The 24181-nt window shown below is 46.9% G+C and overlaps 1 protein-coding gene across 1 annotated transcript; it reads left to right on the top strand.

Annotated features, from left to right (window-relative positions):
- The first annotated feature begins 851 nt into the window (after nt 1-851).
- Nucleotides 852-24112, top strand: TRIM54 (tripartite motif containing 54). The gene is made up of 9 exons (XM_045447361.1): nt 852-1364; nt 18453-18625; nt 19148-19319; nt 22143-22238; nt 22676-22909; nt 23184-23206; nt 23320-23444; nt 23571-23663; nt 23958-24112. Exons 1-9 carry the CDS (start codon nt 1197-1199, stop codon nt 23972-23974), a joined length of 1101 nt encoding a protein of 366 aa, XP_045303317.1. The 5' UTR covers nt 852-1196; the 3' UTR covers nt 23975-24112.
- Nucleotides 24113-24181: the final 69 nt, after the last annotated feature.

Below are 24181 nucleotides of genomic sequence, written 5' to 3'. Positions count from 1 at the left end.
CATCTGAGACCAGCCTGCCTTGGAGAGGAGGAGGCCAGGACAACTGTAGAGTTGGGGCAGAGACTTCCCGGAGCCTTGTGATTATGATTTTGTCAGTGCTCTAAAATTTCCCCAGAGACCAATTCCCCTGGTACCCAAAATAGGTTCCTGGCACTCAGGTCCCTTCTGCTCAGCTCAACTTCTCTCAATTTCCTAACAAATTTAAAGTCCTTGGAGTGGCTCCAGTGATGTGTTCATGGACCAAATTCCCACACTTTTTCAGAGGCACGCTCATGAGGTCGTTCCAGGCCCTGGTGCGACTGCCAGCTCTAGCCTCCTTAGCTTTTTTTTTCCTAGGGTGGTATAAGAAGGTTCTGGGCAAGAACAACAATGGACCAGAAGTGTTGGACCAGAGCCTTTCTCTCTAGTCACCGATGCCCCTGTTCTGATTTATAGGGATCAGTAGAAGAAGGTAAAGGTCACTGGCTATGCCTTGGAGGCAGAAACTTTCACTGACTGTAGGTCTGGTGAGATCTTTCCTGCCACCCTGAGTCATGTATGGCTCCTCTCATCCAGGCCAGTTTAGATTGTGTATCACTGCCATGGAAGAAGAGCCCAAGGCAGAGCATGGGGGTCAGGGGCTCATAGGAGCCTTCTGAGTGTGAGCGCCTGGCACCTTTGCAGACCCACCTTTCACCATAAACAGTGAAGCTCACCCCTGCTCTTGCTTAAGGGAGTCACCCATTCCCGAGTGAGTCAGGGTCACTCACTTGGTGACAGCTGTGGCTCGCCTTACATGAGCTAAATTGGGAGTTGGAATGTCATGCAGATGCCCCTTGTTCCCTACCCCCATGTTAAAATTAATCTCCTCTCTGGGAAGTAAGGGACAAACAGTGCTGCCCATAGAGGGAACAAGAGTCATTTGGGGAACAAAAGAAATTTCCAGGGGCAGAGTCACTCAGGGAGGGAGGGATAGATAAAGCTACATGTGTCTGGCTGGGTTACAGAGCAAAGAATAGAGAAGTGTCTGAAAACAGCTATCTGAGGACGAGGTGAATTGTTGGAGGAGGGGACAGGAGAGATAGCAGAGCTATTTCAAGAGTGAGCAGTAGAAGGGAACAAGAATCCACGGACGGTCTAAGCAAGGAAGGGTCCAGAGGCAGTGAGGGAAGGCCAGGACCAGGGCCGAGGCCAGGGCAGGCACGATCGCTGAGGGGATGAACTTCACAGTGGGTTTCAAGCCGCTGCTAGGGGATGCACACAGCATGGACAACCTGGAGAAGCAGCTCATCTGCCCCATCTGCCTGGAGATGTTCTCCAAACCAGTGGTGATCCTGCCCTGCCAGCACAACCTGTGCCGCAAGTGTGCCAACGACGTCTTCCAGGTGGGCCAGGGATGGGGAGGGGGGAGGGCGGGGCCAGGTGACGCAGTGCCGATTTGCGGGAGACTTGTCATCAGGTCAGAGCTGAGACCCCAGGAGGGGATGGGCAGAGTGCTCCGTGAGGTGGGTGCTGGCTGTCCTGGTAGAAGAGCAGAAGATTCGGGGTCCTAGTAGATGACAATGTAAGCATGAGTCAGCAGTGGCTCTGCAGGCTGGCTGACAGCCTATGTGTGCCCAGACCGCGGCTGGAATGCCGGCATCTGCAGAGGAGAGAAGACCCCCATAGAAACTACAAACTGGGAGTTTTGTTTGTATCCTACACCAGGCTGTGTAATCGTCTGTGCTAGACTCTGCACTCCAGTTTGGAGTTTCAGATTTTGAGAATGGTAGGGAAGATTTGGAGAAAATATCACTGAGATAATGAAACATTAAAAAATAAGCCCTGTGAGAAAAGCTCAGGTTGAAACTATTTGTCTTTGAGACAAAGCTCAGCACATCCTCTTTTGGGGCAGAGTTAGTGGGCAGGAGATTGGGAATTCTCCCCAACTAAAAGTTCACACCAGTGCCCCACTCCAGATTGGTTAATAAAAGGGCCTGCTGGTTAGAAAGGATTGTGGTCACTTAAGCAGAAAGAATGCAGAGAAATGCAACCACCTTTGGTTTATGTGAGGTCATGGGGCAAAGCATACGTAGCTAATCGAATTCACAAATGTCATTTTAGCTACTGGTTTCAAAAAGAAAAGCATTTATCAAAATGGTTTATAAACGGGTTTTCTTTCTTGCCTTGTGCCACTGGAACAAAGATCACAGATCGTAAAGAGATCATAAAGGGGAAAGTTGTGTGCTCTTCCGTGCACGTGTGCGTGCACATGCACACACACACCTTGCAAGTGAAATAAAATCTCTGAATAGACCAGAGCTGGCTATCTTAGTAGGCATGGCAGTGAGAAGGAACATTTGAACACACATCCTTCAACCATATCAGAATTCAGAAGGGAATAATGTTGAACACAAATGCTTTTTAACCTAATCAAGACTTTATTTGGTTCTTTCAGGGTAGTGTGTTTGGGAAAAACCAATGGGCTGGCTAAGTCAGCCATTCCACAGCTATGCTCTGTGACCCACCCTTTGCTGTATGCCATCTTCCCATTAAGGCCCATTCTCATCTCCTGTTCTGTGTGTCTAAACCTGCCATTACATTATTTGGCCCCAGAGTATCTCAAAGCCAGTGATTGTCTGTCTCTGGGAAAGGCTGACTGCTCTCTGTCTGCTCGTCTTGGACATCAAGTCATGTACTAGAGGCTTCGCCTTGCCCACCATCTTAGTTTTCCCCTTGGTCTGAGTACCTTTCCTCCAGGCTGAGATGCCTAGGAGGGAATGGCAACAAGATTTTGCCATCCCTTCTCATTAATTTGTAGTGAAACATCCTGCCATTAAATCTTGAGATACATGAAAGCAAAGAGGAATTTCGAAAGTGAAGGTAATCTGTCCTATGAAAAAAAGTGGTCAGAATATTAAAGTGGGAGGCATATAGTATCAGGCAGAGGGACCCAGAGACAAGTTCCCTATCTATAGGGAGGCTAGATGATGTTTAAGTGACCTCTCTTGTTCAAGTCAGTGCTCTGTACTCAGGCACACTGTTTTGGTTCCTTGAAGCTCTGGAATACTGGGACACCTGGGTGGCTCAGTCGGTTGAGCGACCGACTTCAGCTCAGGTCATGATCTCATGGTTTGTGAGTTCGAGCCCCATGTTGGGCTCTGTGCTGACAGCTGAGAGCCTGCAGCCTGCTTCTGATTCTGTGTCTCCCTCTCTCTCTGCCCCTCCCCCCACTCATGCTCTGTCTCTGTCTCAGAAATAAACATTAAAAAAAAAAAAAAAAAAGGAGAAGCTCTGGAATACTGATTGGGCCCAGAGAGAAAGGGACTGGGTCAAACCTGATGCAGAATATTTAGGAAACAACAGGATTCCCAGAGGTTTGGGATGGTTCTGTGGATCTGGACTGATGTGTCTCTTTTTAAAGTGCAGAGCACCCCTGGGCACCCCCCACCACCACCACCAAGGAGAAGAGTGAACAGCTCATTTCCTTGCTCTGCTTTATTTGGGGCAGCCTGGTGGGAGGCTGACCCAGTTCTTTGGCTGCACTTCTGTATATACATCTCAGTAGATCTCCCTCTGAAAGATGAGCATATTTAGTTTTTTCTCACATTGCCTCCACATTTTGACAACTGTAGGCATAATCAGATTGTCTGTTTTCTAAGTATGGGAACAAGCTTAGGACTTTTGGTAATTCTATCTTAAAACCACTTAAGAAGAATACCCTGAGAACATTGCCTAGAAAGTTAATAGAACTTATAAAAGTTATATCGGTATCTCTCTCTCTCACTCTCTCTCCCTCTCTCCCTCTCTCCCTCTCTCCCTCTCTCCCTCTCTCTCTCTCTCTCTCTCTCACACACACACACACACACACACACACACACACACACACACTTTTCTTTCAAATAGGAGTTTGTATCATGAAAAGTGACAACCCCAGGCCCTCAGTTCCCTTCTCCAAATGGAGGTAGCCATTTCCAACTTTCTTGGGTATCCTTCCAGAAATTTTCCATGGATAGCTATATCTGAGTGTGGGATGTGTGTGTGTTTAGACTCACTGTCCTACATCTGCCTTTGTTTGCTTTCTCTCGGTGGTTGTTCCATCTCTACACATTCAGATACACGTTTTCATTTTTAAATGGCTGAATAGTGCTCTGCTCCATTGTTCTGACTCGACCACAGTCTGTTTCATTGGTCCTCTAAAACATTTAGATGGTGTCCAGTGTTTTGCTGTCTTAACAACTGCTGTGATGAACAACAAACAAGAATTTCAGGGAACTGTGGCGCACCTGGCTGGCTCAGTCTGTGGAGCAGGCGATTCCCGATCCCGGGGTCATAAATTTGAGCAGCACTTTGGGCATAGAGATTACTTAAAAATGTTTAAAAAAAAAAGAACTTAGGGAATTGTGACTTTATAACATCAGGTTAACTAGAGAGTCAGGAAGCAAATTTGAATAACTAAAACATGTCATTGAAAATGTTGAATAGTATTAAAGGTTTGGGAGAAAGTCTTCCATTATCGTACTTTCCCAGCACAGTTACTTTCTCCTTTGCATATTACTTTCAAGCCCCTGTTGACATACGTATCTTTACATAGTTGCCATCACAATTTAACTAGTTTCCTTTAGAGCTGTAATACATCTCTCCTTCACCCTGACTTTAAAGAGAAAAGACACCAAATACCACATTAACCCCCTCTAATTTCTCCCTCCCTCTTTCTCCACACTTGCACCCACTCAGCTACCAAGCACTTTGACTAGAGGAAAGCTGTTGGTGTGGGAATTTGACACAAACATCTTCCCATGCGTTTCTGTATTTGTAAACTCTAGTCACTTCTAAACTCCTTTAAGCAGGCCTTCAGTTTATTTTTGTACCTGCCCCCACTTCACTGTGGGCACTCGTTTATGAGCTGCAACCTGTTGTAATTTCACAGACAACCAGAAGGTTGTTGAGGAACAGAGTTTCTGGAGGGTGTCCATTTAGGGAGAGATTTGCAGATACGGGAATATGAAGAAAGGGGCCGCCGCCGCCTTCTGTAATAGAGGGCAGTCCAGGAAAGACATGCCCTCTGGTTCACTCCACCTTGAAAGCCAGTTCGTTACCAGTTCGTTGTGAGGACCCACTGTCAGGCCTGCCTCCTCCACCACTTCCCCTGCTCCCGAGGGACCTCCCCAGCCCAACCATGGGTGGGTCTCCTTTGTGAGAAATTGGTTCACTGCAAGTTTGTGAACGACATTTACCTTATGGCAGTGTTAGGAGTCTTGCTTACTTGACAGGAGAAACTGGGTTAGTGGAGAGCAAAAACCTAGACCGAGAATCAGCTCCCGAGTTCTAGTCCCACCAGCCTCTTCCTTGATTTGCCATGTGGTGTCAATCAGGCTATTTTACCTCTTCAAGCCTGTTTACACATACATGGGTTAATAGGATGCTTTAAACTGATCTTTTTTTTTTTTTAATTTTTATTTTATTATAGAGAGAGAAGGGGGGGGGGGGGGACACAGGATCTGAAGCGGGCTCTGCGCTGACAGCAGAGAGCCTGACATGGGGCTTGAACTCACAAACCGTGAGATCGTGACCTTAGCTGAAGTCCGATGCTTAACTGACTGAGCCACCCAGGTACCCCTAAACTGACCTTCAATATCCTTATAATTCTAACAATCTGATTTCACAAATTTAGGAAATTTTACTATGGATTTCCATTTTTTAAGTGTTTTCTATTCTGTTACCAGTGTCCTGACTTGTCTCACTCTTCTGATTTTTGATCTTCCTTCCAGTCAGTCTCCTGCCACAGACCCCTTGTGCCAGGCTCTTTGCTAAGTTCTGTCAGGCAAAGCTAACCCTCCACTCAGAATCCCTCTCCCACCCACTGGTGGCCAATATCTGGATTCTTCTAAGGCTCTTCAACATTTCTCCAAATGTCTGATCCTCTGTCTACCATTTTGCCATGGTTTCTCCAGTATATTGTGAAGGTGTGGCTCAAGGGACATGCATGGTCCGCTATTCCTCATTGACGAGGTCACCATTTTGGGGGAAATAGCCTCCAGCAACCCTCTTGAACTCGCAGAGCATCTTTCTAGACAGAACATTTCTATTAGATGCTATGGAATATTACAAAGAAAGGAAGCACCATACAGCCTAAAAGAGATAGCTCATGGAATGTATGCCATACAAAAGCCTGGAACATAGCCTAGAATTAAATTCCATTTATTGGGGCGCCTGGGTGGCTCAGTCGGTTAAGTGTCCGACTTCAGCTCAGGTCACGATCTCGCGGTCTGCGGGTTCGAGCCCCGCGTCGGGCTCTGGGCTGCTGGCTCAGAGCCTGGAGCCTGCTTCCGATTCTGTGTCTCCCTCTCTCTCTACCCCTCCCCCGTTCATGCTCTGTCTCTCTCTGTCTCAAAAATAAATAAACGTTAAAAAAAAATTAAAAAAAAATAAATTCCATTTATTTATTGCATTCCATTGTATCCTCCACAGTGAAGAAGGAACAGTTGTTTCATGACCTGTGGTTCTATGTGGTCATATACTTTTAGGATTGTTAACCACTCTTTGTGAAACGCTGTATAATTTATAAAGTACCTTCACATTCATGATTCCATTTGAGTTAGATAGAATGGATGTTACTTCCATTTTACAGGGACAACCCAAGAAACAGGTTATAGTCTTACAAAGGGACAGAGTAGGGACATAAATGTAGGTCTTCTGTTTCCTAGAGTGATGGAATTTTCTCTACACATCACCTCATTGGCACATGAAATTTTGCTTTATGGGGCTGGCTTTCTTGTGTAAAGGTAAGATTTAAGGAAAGAACAAAATTTAAGTGTGTAATAAAGCCTGTCAGTTATTTTCAGTTATATTTTTAGTCTTTAAAGTACAGGTCTATTGCCATATGCTTTTACACAATTGTTTACAAAAGCTTGTATCTTAAGATATTAATTCAAAGATGCATTATATACAGTGTAGTTTCAATGAGTTAAGAACAGGCCTATTCCCATATGCTTCCACAACAATTGTCTACAAAAACTTGCATCTTTTTTTAGTGTTTTTTTTTTTTTTTTTTTTTTAATTTTTTTTTTTTTTCAACGTTTATTTTTGGGACAGAGAGAGACAGAGCATGAACGGGGGAGGGGCAGAGAGAGAGGGAGACATAGAATCGGAAACAGGCTCCAGGCTCCCAGAGCCCGACGCGGGGCTCGAACTCACAGACCGCGAGATCGTGACCTGGCTGAAGTCGACGCTTAACCAACTGCGCCACCCAGGTGCCCCAGTGTTTTTTTTTTTTTAATTCCACTTAGTTAACATACAGTGTTATTTCTTAGTCTTGAAATACACAGATAAACAGAAGCAGAAGATAGGATTTTGCTACCTGGATATTAGTCAGCTGAGAAATCTTTAGTAGAGACTAAAGTCATTGACTAAAGTCAATGTAGAGACTGTCAGCTATGGAAATGTATTAAGAAAGTTGCCATCTACACCTTAGTGTATAAAATTCCTGTCTATCATGAGACCATGTAGGACTCACAATCAGGGCAGGAAGTAATCTCTTTTTGGACCATGGACCCCTTTGTCAGTTTGTGAAGCCTGTGGACTCTAAGGGCAATGTGTGCGGTTTATGTGAGAAAAATGCTTTTATTTATTTATATTTTTAATGTTTATTTGTTTCTCTTGCAAGAGCATGAGAGCAGGGAAGGAACAGAGAGAGAGGGAAAGAGAGAATCTAAAGGAGGCTCCATCTCACGAACAGAACTGTGAGATCATGACATGAGCCGAAATCCAGAGTCAGACGCTTAATCAACTGAGCCACCCAGGTGCTCCCCAAAAATGTCTTTAAATGCATATGTACTACAAAAAAATCATATGTACTATATATGATTATAAAGAAAATGGATTGCACTAGAACACAGCATGCATTCTCATACATTCTCAACGGGGGTGATATTGCCCCAAGAATATCCATGGTATTAAAATTTTTTATTGTGGGTGCCTGGGTGGTGCAGTCGGTTAAGCGTCCGACTTCAGCCAGGTCACGATCTCGCGGTCCGTGAGTTCGAGCCCCGCGTCGGGCTCTGGGCTGATGGCTCAGAGCCTGAGCCTGTTTCCAACTTTGTGTCTCCCTCTCTCTCTGCCCCTCCCCCATTCATGCTCTGTCTCTCTCTGTCCCAAAAATAAATAAACGTTGAAAAAAAAAATTAAAAAAAATAAATAAATAAAAATTTTTTTTATTGTGATTGTATTGTAAAATTTTTATTTAGTTTTTGCTTTCACGTAAAACTTTTTCCCCCCAGCTTCACTGAGATATAATTGACAAAAATTAGACATATTTAAGGTGTGCAACATGATGATTTGATACTGTGAAATGATTACCACGAACTAGTTAACACATCCATCACTTCACATGATTACCATTGTGTGCTACTCTCTTAGCAATTGCCAAGTATAAAATATATAACTAACTATTAACTATAGTCACCATACTGGACATCAGCTCCCCAGAATGAACTCATCTTAGAATCGAAAGTTTGTGCCCTTGACCAGCATCTCCTCATTTCCCACACCCCCCACCCCTGGCAATCACCTTTCTACTTTCTGCTTCTATGAGTTTCACTTTTGTCGATTTTGGGTACTTAAGTTTAATGGGGAAGGGATGGCTATTAGGGGCAAAAATGTCTTAAAAGCTTCCTGGAAGGAGCAGTCATGAAAAAAGCCTGAGAAACACTGGAATATAATTACCAAAGTAATTAGAACATGTCTGACAGATCTCTGTCTCTCTCAAATCAATCAATCAGTCAATAATAAAGAACACGTTGGATAGAGTAATGTATGTGCTCCTTGATTAACACATTAAATAATGAGATCAAGCAGTGGGCCTAGTAACTACTATAGTTTAGAAGTAGTGATAAGCATAAATTATTTTTGGATATTCGATCAACAACAATACTGTGATGTGAAAATACCTGTGATTTCTGTTGGTGACAAAGTGCTCTAAAATTGTGGTTTGTTGCCTACATGTGTAATTGAGGGAAATGTCCAATTTATGCTATTTAATGAAAATAAAAATATGATTTTTTTTTCTCATCTGAGTTCACAGAATTCTGGTCATGGATCTTTTGGGGCTACGGTCCCCAGATTAAATACTTCTGCATTACAGGCACCAGCATCTTCCCAAGCATCCAGGCTTGAAATGCTAGAATAGTCTTTGACTTTCTCCTCTCCCACAGCCCACCCACATTTAAGTGATTGGCCAGTCCTACCGATTCCACCTCCGGCATCCCCAGTCTTCCCAAGATTTCTGCCACCACCGGAGGGCAGGCAGGTGACTTGCACTGACTACTGCACTTGCTTCCCAGTTGATCTGTGCCTTTAACCTCTCTCTCCCCTCCCATCCATCCAAATTACCTGTGAGATTAATATTCACTCTTTTTTTTTTTTTTCATGTTTATTTTTGAGAGAGAGAGAGAGCAGGGGAGGGGCAGAGAGAGAGAGAGGGAGACACAGAACTTGAAGAGGGCTTCAGGCTCGGAGCTGTGAGCACAGAGCCTGATGCAGGGCTCGAACTCACAAACTGCGAAATCATGACCTGAGTGAGCCAAAGTTGGACGCTTAACCAGACTGAGCCACCCAAGCGCCCCGAGATTAATATTTACTCTTTATTTTCTCTCCTAGTTCAGAAACCTTGGCTACAAAATTAAGTTCAGATCCTTACCCTTAAATTCAAAGCCCTCTGTGATTTTACCACAATTAAAAAAAAAAAAATTTAAAAGCCCTTCATGGTAAAACCCACCTTTCTAGCCCCCCCCCACCCCCCACCATGACTCCCCTATTTGTAACCTAAAATCCTATAGTCTCTCTGGTCTCCTGAAACTCTTTCCTACCTAACCACCTGCTACCTGTCTACCCTGTCTTCAAATGGTATCTTCTTGGGAGCACCCGAGTGGCTCAGTCGGTTAAACATCCAACTTCAGGTCATGATCTCCCAGTCCGTGCGTTCCCACATCAGGCTCTGTGCTGACAGCTCAGAGCCTGGACCCTGCTCAGGATTCTGTGTGTCCCTCCCTCTCTGCCATTTTTTAAAAATGGTATCTTCTTAAACATCCCCTCCTCTGAACTAACAAAGTTTTTTACCCTTCTCCTGCTGGTTTATCTTCCTGGCGTTTATGGCACTCCAGCGCCCCCTCTCCATTTATGTCGGTACCGAGCATTGCAATTTTAAAAGGTAAAGTTTTTTTCCAAACCCCAAAATCTTTGTACAAAATTTGGAATTTATTAAAAAAAGAAAAAGAAGAAGAAACGAATAATCCACAATTCTGTCAGCCAATGAGAGTTACTGCAAAAATATTTAACTTTTATATTTATGCATTTTAAAGGTAATTCAGAGTCCATAGAAATTTGGGAAATGTAAATGACTACAAAGAAAAATTTTAAATTACCCGTGAATCCCATCACCCATTCCTAAATTAGGATCCTACTGTCTATATTGATTTATGTCTTGCTTTTTTTCATCTAAAATCATAACATGAGGGGTCCCTTGGTGGCTCAATTGGTTAAGCTTCCAACTCTTGGTTTCTGCTCAGGTCATGATCTCACAGTTCGTGGGTTCAAGCCCCACATCGGGCTCTCTCTGTCAGCACGGAGCCCACTTCAGATCCTCTGTCTCCCGGTCTCTCTGCCCCTACCCTGCTCACACTCTCTTTTTCTCTCTCAAAAATAAACAAACATTAAAAAGAATAATGAAATTGTAACACGAGTATCTCTCCATGTTACAAAGAACTCTAAGATAATTACATAATAATTCCATTATAACTCATTTAATTGCTCCTCTGCTGTCAAGCAACCAGAATGTTTCCTATACGAAAAAGAAGTTTTATTGTTTATTATGATTACAAAAACAATACAGGTACATTATATAAAATTCAAACCTCATAGATAATGCAAATGATAGAAGTGTAAATCCATCTAAACACCCTAGATCTAGGGGCTCCTAGCAGCTCATTCGGTAGTGTGGCTTTTTTTTTTTTTTTTTTTTTTTTTAGGTAAGTTCCACCCCAAATGTGGGGCTTGAACTCACAGAGCACTTGACTCTTGATCTCAAGGTTGTGAGTTTGAGCCTCATGTGGAATGTGGAGATTACTTAAAAATAAAATCTTTTTAGGGGCATCTGGGTGGCTCAGTTAAGCACCTGGCTCTTGACCGGTTCAGTTCACGAATTCACGGTTCGTGGGTTCGAGCCCCGCATTGGGCTCTGTGTTGGCAGTGCAGAGACTCCTTGAGATTCTCTCTCTCTGCCCCTTCCCCACTTGTGTGCTCTGTCTCTCTCGAAGTAAATAAATAAACTTAAAAAAATAAACTCTTTTTTAAAATGTAAAAACAAACAAACACACTAGGACTATTTCAGAGATGGGATTTCAGGAACTGTTTATATCAGGCAGGAAGAGGGCGCTCCAGGGCCAGCTGGGGGAGGCACAAACAAGTGAGATACTGAATCACAGGAGTCAAAGTTAAAGAGGGGGATGGTGGCCTACATGGTGTGAGAGGGGAAGGTTGTTATAAAAACTACCAGCTCCCTTCCTCATCCGATTAGGGTGTCTGAAATTCTTACCATATTATATCAGTCAATGCCCATTGCTCCCAGAACATCAGCCCTTGAAGGGAGCAAGTGCTAAGTACAGATCCCTCTTTTTAGATCTGAGGAAATTGAGGCCCTGAGAGAAATTATTTTCCTAAGGTCATAAATGGCAAATCCCAAACCAGATCTTCAGATCATTGCTACTTTCCCTATATAGTGCTGCATTAAATACCTTCTGTTAAAATGCAGAGATGTTACCAAGAAGGGGTAACCTTTTTTTAAAATGTTTATTTGTTTTGAGAGAGAACATGAACAGGGGAAGGGCAGAGAGAGAGGGAGAGAGAATCCCAAGCAGGCCCCACATTCAGCACGAAGCCCATGTGAGGCTTGATCTCATGACCATGAGATCGTGACCTGAGCTGAAATCAGAGTCAGACGTTTAAGCGACTGAGCCAGCCAGGTGCCCCAAGGGGTAACCATTTTATCCACATATCCAGTACAGGTGATTTTCTCAAAGTAGCCACCCAGCATTTGCAAAAGGTTTGGGACACAAGACAAATAAGTTTCAGTTGAGGAGGGCGTCAGGAAAAGAGAGTGACTCCTCAGACTTCCTCTCATTTAGCCTTCCTGACTTTTGCCATAGCTGGGTACCACCTGTGCAATGGTTGATTATTTCCTTCAAAGGGGCTCACTTTTAAAGCTTAAATATTTACTTTATCTTCATTCTAAATGACATAATCCTTGAAAAATCCCTAGTTATATAGGCTGGTTATGTTTTCTAATACACATTAAAATCAACACACAATTAAAAAAAATTTTTTTTAATGTTTATTTTTCAGAGAGAGAGAGAGACAGAGTGTGAGCAGGCGAGGGGTAGAGAGAGAGGGAGACGCAGAATCCAAAGCAGGCTCCGGGCTCCAAGCTTTCAGCACAGAGCCCAACGCAGGGCTCGAACCTACAAATCACAAGATCATGATCTGAGCCAAAGTCGGATGGTTAACTGACTGAGCCACCCAGGTGCCCCAACGCACAAAAATTTTAAATGTCCATCCTCATATCACCTGAAATCATCATGCCTTCATCAGTATGTATACCGTATTTAGGGAAACACTGAGTTAGCTCATGAGGAACACAGAGAGGGCTTCTAAGCAGCATGAGTGCGCCAAGAGTTAAAGAGCCTGGGAAATCCAAAAGATAAACTTAACTATTTCATTACTAGAAATTTAGCCCTAGTACCAAAGGGCACCTTTGATACATATACCACAGACTGACTAGCAAAGGATATGGGGTGTGGAGTTGGAGGCGGGGGCGTGGCTGAAGCAGTCACAGAAAAGAGGGGATGCCCTGGAGGTTAAGAGGAAAGCCAGCCAGCCAGAGGTAGGATGTGGCAGAAGGAACTGAGCTTTGGGAGAGGGAGGAGACCATGGGACCAGGGGACGACTGGGAAATCTGCAGTCAGCTGCGGTACCTGCTTCAGCACCAGCCCTTGGCCAAACTGCAGAGAAGGCAGACGTGCAACCCTTCCCTCCCACCTGCCTGCCGGAGTCCTCTCCCCAGAAAGGTGCTCTTCAAACAAAGGATTTAGGGGAGACTGCCTGATACTGCTTGCCTCTCAGACCCCTGGGGCCCAGGAGAATGGCAGTGATTAGCCAATGGGATGAGCTGCTAAAATGTCTTTACCTGGTGAGGAAGTGGTGAAGAGGTGGTGGGCTTCCCAGTCCACCCAAATCTGCTTCCTTGGCCCAGATGTCCCAAGTCATGATTGCTTTTTTTTTTTTTTTAACTGTTTTTATATTGTGGTAAAATGCACATAATATAAATTTGTCATCTTAACCATTCTTTTTTTTTTTAAGTTTATTTATTTATTTTTTTTTATTTTTTTTTCAATGTTTATTTATTTTTGGGACAGAAAGAGACAGAGCATGAACGGGGGAGGGGCAGAGAGAGAGGGAGACACAGAACCGGAAACAGGCTCCAGGCTCTGAGCCATCAGCCCAGAGCCTGACGCGGGGCTCGAACTCACGGACCACGAGATCGTGACCTGGCTGAAGTCGGACGCTTAACCGACTGCGCCACCCAGGCGCCCCTAAGTTTATTTATTTTGAGACAGCACGAGTTGGGGAGGGGCAGAGAGAGAGGGAGAGAAAATCTCAAGTAGGGTCTGTGCTGCCAGTGCAGAGCCCGACATGGTGTTTGAACTCACAAAATCACAGTATCATGACCTGAGACAAAACCAAGTCCGATGCTTAACCGATTGAACCACCCAGGCACCCCAATTATCTTAACCATTCTTACGTGTGCAGTTCAGTGTCTTAAGTATATTCACACTGTTGTGTATCCAGAACTTTTCATCATTCCAAATGGAAATTCTGTACCCATTAAATAATAACCTTCCGCTTCCCTGCCCCTCAGCCCCTGGTAACCACCATTCTACTTTTTATCTCTATGAATTTGACTATTTCAGGTACTTCATATAGAGGGATCATACAGTATTTGTACTTTCGCAGCAGGCTAATTTCAGCTAGCACAAAGTCCTCAAGGTTGATCCATGTTGTAGCACGTAGTCCTGATTGCTTTTACCCTGTTATTTTCCACTATGATCTATGTGACTTCTGCCAGTGTCTCCATTCTACTTCCTGCTGTAGTGTCATGAGTGAATTTTGCTTCTATGTTCGTAACATATTTTACTTGATTTCTTAATTCTGCCATTTCCCTTCACTTCTCCCAGCTTTGATCACTTATATCTCTTCTTTAATCAAAGAGACTATGTTTTCTTTCTTTTTTAAAAAAAATTTTTTAATGTTTATTTATTTTTGAGAGAGACAGAGACAGGATGCGAGTGGGTTAGGGGCAGAGAGAGAGGGAGACATAGAATCCGAAGCAGGCTCCGGGCTCTGAGCTGTCAGCACAGCCCCGATGCGGGGCTCGAACCCACGAGCTGTAGATCATGACCCGAGCTGAAGTCGGACGCTCAACCGACTGAACCACCCAGGTGCCCCTGTTTTCTTTAAAAGTGTTAGATTGAAATACTGTGTCTAGAAGCAGTTCTTCTCACAAAGCGTATTCTTCGTCTGTCCACTGCTTGTCATGCTTTCTTTTTCCTTTTTTATTATGTCCGTTTACATCTCCCGTTGGATCCCCTCTGCTTACCATTCCTCTTTGAATCAGGGCAGTTTTATCTGAGGCTGAGGATGAATTCGTTAGTCAACCCCCCGTCTACCTTGGCTTTCTTCCACGGTCCACTTAACTGTAAACTGGCTAGCTGGATGTTCCCATCGGTTTGCCATCTCTGTTGCAAGCCCAGTCCTTTGGCTTCTGTGGTGAATTAGAGGGGTATGACCTGGATTAGCAGGCAGCTGAGTGGCTCAATTTGGTTATATCGCCTCAGTATGTTTTTCACACAGAAATCTGGTGAACTAGCTAGTCTGAGGGCATGTGGAGATCCATGGGCGAAGGTCTCCCTGAGATTTGAGCGATTTCCTTTCCTTTTCACAAACACAGGTTATTCTGGTTGCAAGCCGGACCCCTGTATTGCTTCATGGCACAAGGGGTTTTGGGTTGATGGGTCATATTTTGTTTACCTCAGCTTAAATAATCCACAGTTGCACAGCTCACTTTTAGGTTGTTGTTTCCTTTGTGAAGGGTTGATGTTTGGCCTTTTACGACTCTAAAATCTGTTTTACCTGAGATTCAGAGGGGCGAATGTTAGCTCTGGGCATCATCCTTCAGGTGGCCTAAATTCTACTCCATCTGACAATGTACTATATTGATTTTTTTTAATGTTTATTCAATTTTGGGAGACAGAGAGAGACAGAGCACGAGCAGGGGAAGGGCAGAGGAGACACAGAATCCTAAGCAGACTCCAGGCTCCGAGCTGTCAGCACACAGCCCGACACGGGGCTCAAACTCGTGAACTGTGAGATCATGACCTGAGCTGGTTGGATGCTTAACTGACCAAGCCACCCAGGCACTTCTAGCATATTGATATTTAGAATGGACCCTGGGGTTAGAGTGCCTGAGTTCAAATATTGGTTCTGCCATCTATTATCTGATGACCCCGTACAATTTATTTAACACCTTTGGGCTGCAATTTCCTATCTTTGAAATGGGGCTAATAGTAGTACCTATTTCAAGGGTCGATAAGAGGTTTAAATGAGTTAATACAGATAAAAGAACTTAGAGAAGAACCTGGCATAAAGTATGTGTCCAGTTAGCCATTGTCACTATACTTCCTGTAGTCTTAGTTAGGGGGTTAATGTTCATGTCCTCCACCATATTTACAAGAAATCCTCGAGGGTTAAATTCAATAATGTCTGGGAAGTCCATAGCATGGTGCTTGACACATAATCAGCCCTCAAAACATGAGTTGAATGTTAAATAATGAGTATAGAGGAAGGGGGGGCTGTGAGGGAGGAAGGTGGAGGAGAGAGGCTAACTCAGAAGTTTGTGCTCTGGGCTAAGACTTTAGCCCATTCAAACATTCAAACCCATTTCCATCCATTCAACCATTTCCTGAGCACTTTTATATGCTAGCCACTAGCGAATCAAAGAGAAGTAAGATCCCTCCAGGAGTTTGTAGGCTTGGAGTTCTCCCAACACCTCCTTGCTCACTTGCATCACTCTAAGTAATGAAAGGTCATTGTATTAAGTAAGCAAAAGCCCAGTGGTCTTACACTTTAACCCACACCCTAAACTCAGCAGGATTTATATACAATTGCAGCTACTGAGAAAGACAAAGGCACAAACCAGCCTTGGATAATCTCAAAGTAATCGGTTCTGGCCTAATGTGTTAACTTCTTAGGATTCACAAGAAATTCCCCCAAAATGTGAGATTTGGGACATGCCAGTCACTCTCCCCAGTATAGGCTTGCCCACTTCCCAGAGGCCACATTTCCTGCCTTGCCTACATCTGTTGCTTCTAAAGGTTCAAAGAAGACTGCGGACTTGGATGCCCTCTGTGTATCCTGGGTGCTGTTGCACACATAAGGGTCCCTCTGGCTGATGTCCAGCGTGAGGATTTGGAGAATTTCATCAAACTCACCTTCAGGAAATACATCTAAGTTTTCAAAGTCACAGGTGACTATTCTCTTCATTAGGCTCTAGGAGTCCATGGCCTTCCAGCCAGCTAGGACTAAGTTGTGTTAAGTGACAGAAAACCCAAAATAGTAATGGCTTAAAGAAGGTAAAAAAATGTGTTCTTTCTCTCAAGCCAAAGTATAGGTAGGCAGTCTAGAGACTCCCTCCTTTTATCTTGTTGCCATTCTCATCCTGTGACTACCTCATGGAGCCACATGGCTGCTTCAGCTGGATCTACTCCATCTTCATTGTAGCCAACAGGAAGGAGAAAAGAGTAGGGCATATGCCCCTTCCATTAAAGATACTTCCTAGAAGTTGCATAAAACATTTCTGTCTACATCCTGTTGGCCAGAATGTAGCCACCTGGTCATACTCAGCCAGAAGGGAGACTTGACACAGAGTCTTGTTTGTTTTATTTATTTATTTATTTTATTTGAGAGCGAGAGCGAGTGAGAGAGAGAGAGAGCACAAGCAGGGGAGGAACAGGTTGAGAGAAGGACAGAGGATCCAAAGTGGGCTCTAGGCTGACAGCAGTGAGCCCCGTGCAGGGCTTGAACTCAGGAACCGTGAGAGCGTGACCTGAGCCGAAGTCGGAAGCTTAACCAGCTGAGCTACTCAGGCGCCCCGGGGAACACAGTCTTTATTCCATGTGTCTTGCTAAAAACTCAGAGGCTCTATTACTGAAGAAGAGAAGGTGAATACCGAGGAACAACAAACAGTCTCTACCAGTTTTTTCTCTCTGCTGCTGTCCACAAGTTGACTTTGTGGTCTTCTCCGAAGACAAGCCTTCCTGTTCATACTTTCTGACCCCTTGGGCTTTCCACTTCCACTTGCACAAGACTGTGTCTTTGCAGTGTCTCCACAATGTCAGCCCTCTGCCCAACTCCACAGGTCTTTTCAGTTTCAGAGCCGCAGGTGGTCTAGCCACCCCCACCTCTGAGTCTCAGTTCTAAATTCCTGGAGAGAAAATGTGATTGGTTCTGCTTGGGTCTAGGTGACCACCTCCTCAACTCTGAGCCAGTCATCTGTGGCCTGGGCCATAGTGGGGTTCTCCCTTTTAGGATGGGAAGGAGCAAGTTCTCTAAGAGGTATAAGTGATGAACATCTCTCGTATGTCTGCCTTCCAAGCTTGACTCTTGTCATAACCCTGCCTGCCAGATGTAGTTGTCAGTTTGCTTGTCCTTAGGGCAGGGTGGCTTTTGTTCATCTTATCCCCAGAGCCTCGAAATTACCTGGCACCCTCAATGTTTGTTGTAGAATGAATAATCCAATGTAGTCCTTAGTTTTCCAGACATCGAATGCTTGCTCGAATTTACATGGTAGAACAGTGTGAAGGGCAGCACAAGAACACAGGACTCCTGGCTCCCAGTCTCTAGAATGGTTTCCTAGGAATTGCCCGGCACGATGTGGCCTGTGTGCCCCATTATTCAGCACTTGTCTGGGCTTCCCTGCTGAGGGTTACAGAGAATCTCCCCTAGCTGTGGTCCGGGAAAGCCCCAGGAGGACATTGGCTGCACCACACAGAGTCCATTTCCAACCTTAACCTTCCTGCCAATGCCAATGTCTCCCCACACCTGCAAGTTGGGCCCCATTAGGGAGACCATCCTGACTGGGCCTTGACCAAAGTTGGGCTCTGGATGCAGGGACACTTAAGGAGTAATGAGTCAAAAGTGGGAAAGAAGATCTCCATGGCCACCCACCGTTTTCAGAGGAGGAGGACCTCCCCAAGGAACGGAGCTGATGCCTCCCCTTCCACCATTCTCCTACATTTTATTGCAGCCCCCACAACCTTTCCCCCTGCCTCCTCCCTGTTCCTCCATGCCTCACCGTGCGTGTTCTCTCATGCTACTTGTCCCTACAGGCCTCGAACCCTCTGTGGCAGTCCCGGGGCTCCACCACTGTGTCTTCCGGAGGCCGTTTCCGCTGCCCATCTTGCAGGCATGAGGTTGTCCTGGACAGACATGGCGTCTATGGCCTGCAGCGAAACCTACTAGTGGAGAACATTATCGACATTTACAAACAAGAGTCTTCCCGGTGAGCTGTCAAGATCTCTTGTCTCTCGAAGGGGCAGGGCCTGGGACACAGAACAGAGAGGGGAACCAATCAGCCAGAAGGGAAGGGCTGAAAGGATCAGCCTCTTTAGAGATTAGAGGACTGGACCCTGGGAGGGGGAGGAATTTGCCCCAGGTCACCCAGCTGAGGCATCTCAGATCCTGGGCAGGGCTTCACCTGTACCCTCTCCACCTGGGGGAGGGGCTGGCAGTCCACCAGCAAGGCCCTTGACAACCTTCTATGGCTTCCTGCCCTGTGGGACTTCCCTGGCCCCCTGGAACAGACGCTGTTCTTGGATCTAGGCCTCCTCTACCCCTTAGCTCTCTGTATTCCTCGAATGAAGGGCACTGTGGAAGTCGCTCACCTGCCCAGCCCCAGCTCCAGCTGTGATTGGTGGTTGGTGAGGGCTGAAGAGAAGGTGTTCATGGGGACCTGCACTTGTGGGGCCCACCTCCCCCTAGCCTGGCCCCTGACCCTTCCGCCACCCTGCCCGCTCCCCTCCAGGCCACTGCACTCCAAGGCTGAGCAGCACCTTATGTGTGAGGAGCATGAAGAGGAGAAGATCAATATCTACTGCCTGAGCTGTGAAGTGCCCACCTGCTCTCTCTGTAAGGTCTTCGGTGCCCACAAGGACTGTGAGGTGGCCCCCCTGCCCACCATTTACAAACGCCAGAAGGTATCAAGCAGCAGAGGGAGCAGGCATGTGGGACCAGAGACAGGACAGCCTTTCAGACTTCATCCTGTCACTCCACTTGGGTTTAAAAGTCACTGCACTTGGTTTTAAAGGCAGGCAGATCAGGGGGCGCCTGGGTGGCTCAGTCAGTTGGGCAATTGACTCTTGATTTTGGCTTAGGTCATGATCCCAGGGTCATGGGATGGAGTCCTCCCTCATGCAGCCTGCTTGGGATTCTCTCTCTCTTTCTCCCTCTCTCTCCCTCTCCCTTTCTCCACCCCCTGCTTCTCCCCTATTTGCTCACATGGCACTCAAGCTGTCTCCTCTCTCTCTCTCAAAAAAAAAATTATACACACACACACACACACGTAAAGGCAGGCAGATCAGAGCTACAGTCCCAGCTCTATGCATGACTCAGTGTGACCTTAGGTAAGTCACTTGACCTCTCTGGCCCTGACTTTCCTTGCTTGTAAAATGGGGATGAAAATGCCTGCTTCTGAGAGTCGCTGTAAGGACACAATTAGATCATGGAAGATGTGAGCAACTTTAGTTTGGTGGCCTAGATGCTCTCCGGGCCCTCTCACTACCACACAGCTAGATTCGACATAAAACATAATTTAAAAATTATATCAGTGGGCACATAGAAAGTAAAGGAAATCTCCAAGTGGGGGTGGAGTGGGGTGAGGAAGGGGCAGTAAGCTGACCACAGAACCCGGGGTGGTAAGCAGAGAAAAGGCCAGACTTCCCACGGGGTAAATGCTGGCAGTATTACTGAGCCAGAGGGATGAGACTACGTTGGGATGAGACTGTGTCTCCAGACCTCTGTAAGGGGAACACCTGAACTGAAGAAACCCAGGTTAAACTGGAATCCCAGGAACTAAGGTAGTCGGTCATGCCACCTGACTTTTGACAAAAGCGAATGCAGATTCTGCCTGGAGGAAAACACCCTCAATTTAGGTATTTGGGTTTTCCTTAGATTAAGAACAACAAAATATCAATTCAAAAGTGAAGATACAGAAATAAATGTACCGCATGAGTGCAGGCGGTAGAAACAAAGTACAGATCAGACCCCTGAGGAATTCAGATATTGGAATTATTGTTTTTAATTTTTAAAAATTTTTATTTAAGGGCGCCTGGGTGGCTCAGTGGGCGCCTGGGTGTCTCAGTCGGTTAAGCGTCTGACTTCGGCTCAGGTCGTGATCTCCCGGTTGACAAGTTCGAGCCCTGCATCAGGCTCTGTGCTGACAGCTCGGAGCCTGGAGCCTGCTTCAGATTCTGTGTCTCCCTCTCTTTCTGCCCCTCCCCCGCTCAAGCTCTGTCTCTGTGTCTCAAAAATAAACATTAAAAAAAATGGAAAAAAAATAGTTAAAAAATTTTTTTTTAATTTATTTTGAGAAAGAGAGAGTGGGGAGGGGCAGAGAGAGAGGGAGAGAGAGAGAATTCCAAGCAAGCTTCACACTGTCAGCTCAGAGCCCAATGCGGGGCTCAAACCCATGAACTGTGACATTATGCCCTGATCCGAAATCAAGAGTCCGACGCTTAACTGACTGAGCCACCCAGACACCCCTCAGATATTGGAATTATTAAAGAATAGAGTATCACCGTGTATAAAATGCTTTTTTAAAAACATGGAATAAAAAGGGTGCCTGGGGTGGCTCAATCGTTTGAGCATCCAACTTTGCCTCGGGTCATGATCTCCCAGTTTGTGGGTTTGAGCCCCGCGTCCATCCGGCTCTGTGCTGACAGATCCGAGCCTGGAGCCTCCTTTGGATTCTGTGTGTCTCTCTCTCTCAGCTCCTCCCCTGCTCTCTCTCTCTCAAAAATAAATAAACATTTAAAAAATGGAATAAACAGAACAGGCAATAATAGATTATCAAAAATGCTGATTTAACAAAGAACCAAATAGAGATTTTAAAAATGAAACTCTAGGGGCACATGGGTGGTTCAGTTGTTAAGTGTCCAACTCTTGGTTTCAGCTCAGGTCATGATCTCCTGGTTCGTGGGTTTGAGCCCCACGATGAGCTCCAAGCTAACAGCACAGAGCCTGCTTGGGATTCTCTCTCTCCCTCTCTCTCTCTGCCCCTTTCCTGTTTGCTCTCTCTGTCTCTCAAAATAAATAAAAATATTTTTTTTAAAAGGAAATTGCTTTAAAAACTGAAAATATAGGGGTGCCTGGGTGGCTCAGTCAGTTAAGTGTCCAATTCTTGATTTCATCTCAGGTCTTGATCTCACTGTGCGTGGGATGGAGCCCCACATCACGCTCTGTGCTAACAGCATGGAGCTTGCTTGGGATTCTCTCTCTCTCTCTCTCTCTCTTTCAAAATAAATAAATAAACTTAAAACAATGAAAATATAATTGTTGAAATTTCTGAAGAGAGAATTAGCAAACAGGAAGAGAGGCCTAAAAAAATAGCCCAGGATGCAGCACCGCGAGATGAGGATGAGAAGCTCTGACACATGCCTCCTCAGAGTCACAGAAGGAGAAAATAAAAAGAATGGAGAAGAGGCAATAGTATCCTAACAGATCATTACAAAGAATATTTCCAAATTGATGGAAGACACGAATCTACAGATAAAGCACTTAGCCCGAGGCCTGGATGTTTGGCAAATGTCTGCTCCTTTCTCATTTGGTGGTGGAGGGGCTCCTCTCTCCGCCTCCTTCCAGAACCCATGAATGTGCTTCCACACTTCTTAGATGGTTCCAAGCCACCTAGATCTCTGGAATAGCCCTGATGGTGGGTGGAGGGGGCGCCCTGGCCGGGATGGGAGGGGTACGGCTCTAGGCAGGGCCCCCCAGTTCTAAGTGCTGGCCTGTGTGTATGGCAGAGTGAGCTCAGCGATGGAATCGCAATGCTGGTGGCCGGCAACGACCGCGTGCAGGCAGTGATCACACAGATGGAGGAGGTGTGCCAGACCATAGAGGTGAGCCTGGGATGGGAGGGAGGGGAGATTTCTGGGTTCCTGGGGGGTGAATCACAAGTGGTGGGATATGCTTAGCCAAGCTGCTAGGTTTGAGTCCCAGCTGTGCCCCTTGCTAGCTCTGTGACTTTGGCCCAGTCACTTCACTTCTCTGTGCTTTGTAACTATAGTGACGGATGGTAACTAGACTTGTGATCCCTTCACAATATATACAGATGCCGAATCACTGCATTGTACACCCGAAACTAATGTAATGTTAAAAGTCAATTATATCTCAATTTTTAAAAATCTTGTAACGGTTATTACTGAGAAGACCCTGCCCTTGGCTGCACCTGTAGGTCTGCCGCTATGTGGGGTACTTTCTTGGCTCCGGGTGGCTTCCCTTTGGCGGAGAGTGCTCTCCCGACCAAGGAGTTCTCACCCTTGCTCCCCTCTTTCAGGACAACAGCCGGCGGCAGAAGCAGTTACTAACCCAGAGGTTCGAGGCCCTGTGCGCGGTGCTGGAAGAGCGCAAGGCTGAGTTGCTGCAGGCGCTGGCCCGCGAGCAGGAGCAGAAGCTGCAGCGCGTGCGGGGCCTCATCCGCCAGTACGGAGACCACCTGGAGGCCTCCTCTAAGCTCGTGGAGTCGGCCATCCAGTCCATGGAGGAGCCACAGATGGCGCTCTACCTCCAGGTGGGCCCCGGGGGAGGGAGGCAGGCCGCAGAGTGGCTGCCGTGGGGGCCCGGGCACCTGGAGGGCACCACCTGGAGGGCGGGGCTCCCGTCTTACCTCCGGCACCCGTCTGCCCCACTTTGCCTCGGGCGAGTCACCCCCGTCTGAGTCCACCTGCTCCTCAACGAATTGGGATACGCATCCCCGCCCACCCCGCGGGACTGTGGGCACCAGAAACGGGACTTTGCCAGCGCTTGGCACGGTGCTTACGCTCCCCCTCCTTTCTTCCCTGCAGCAGGCCAAGGAGCTGATCAATAAGTGAGTAGGCCGAGCGGGAAAGGCAAGGAAGGGGCTGTCGGGGCTCCGCCGCCGCGCGGAGGGGGTTGCGGGTGTCGGGGGGCGTTTCCAGATGAGTGGCTGCCGCGCCGCAGGGTCGGGACAATGTCGAAAGTGGAGCTGGCAGGACGGCCAGAGCCGGGCTATGAAAGCATGGATCAGTTCACCGTGAGCGTGGAGCACGTGGCCGAAATGCTGAGGACCATCGACTTCCAGGCGGGTGAGGGACGCAGGATGGGAGGGGGCGGCAGGCCGCGGGGACCGGGGGTCCAGAGGGGCGCGGTAGGGGGGGGGGCACGACCAGAGAAGCGGGACTCCCACCTCACCGCGCTTTCCTTGGGGCCAGGCGCTTCCGGGGAGGAAGAGGATGAGGAGGTGGCGTTGGAGGGGGAAGAGGGCAGCGCGGGGCCAGAGGAAGAGCGGCCGGATGGGCCGGAAGGTGAGTGTGGCCTGAAGGGCCTGGCGGGGCTGGCCCTACGCTCCGGTCCCCTCTTCGATGATGGCCTTCCTGTGGCACGGGGATCGCTGGGAGCCTCCCAACCCCCTGCAGGAGGGGCGCGCCCCCTAGCGCGCGTGCAGAAGTACACTTTCCCACCAGCCTTTACTCTGGGGCTTGGGAAGACCGAGTTGGGTCGGGAGGTAGAGGAGAAACCCACTGGGGAAAGTGGGTGAGCTGGGGTCCGGAGCCGCCAAGAACCTTCGGAGCGCCTGCCCACCGAGCTTTCTTTCCCAGGCACCGGCGGGCACTGACCCGCCCCCGCTTTGGGGAGCCCGCGCACCTGGGGCCTGGCGCTCGGGTCGCGGAGGACCTGCGCAGAGACCACCGCGCCACGCAGCTCGGCGCCCCGCCGCGGGGGAGGGACTCAATAAAGGGCTAACGAGTCCAAACCCGCAGCTCCTTTCACTGCTCACTCTCAGCCTCGGCTTCGGAGGCGACCCCACCATCATCCCGCCCTT

This window comes from Leopardus geoffroyi, chromosome A3 (assembly GCF_018350155.1).
Source record: "Leopardus geoffroyi isolate Oge1 chromosome A3, O.geoffroyi_Oge1_pat1.0, whole genome shotgun sequence".
NCBI lineage: Eukaryota > Metazoa > Chordata > Mammalia > Carnivora > Felidae > Leopardus > Leopardus geoffroyi.
Note: the sequence above shows the minus strand (reverse complement) of the source record. Positions and strands in the feature narration are given on the sequence as shown.

Coding starts and splice junctions, on each gene's coding strand:
- TRIM54 (XM_045447361.1), top strand. CDS start 1,197: ATGAACTTCACAGTGGGTTTCAAGCCGCTGCTAGGGGATGCACACAGC. Junction 18,626..19,147: donor TACAAACAAGAGTCTTCCCG/GTGAGCTGTCAA, acceptor GCTCCCCTCCAG/GCCACTGCACTCCAAGGCTG. Junction 22,910..23,183: donor AGATGGCGCTCTACCTCCAG/GTGGGCCCCGGG, acceptor TCTTCCCTGCAG/CAGGCCAAGGAGCTGATCAA.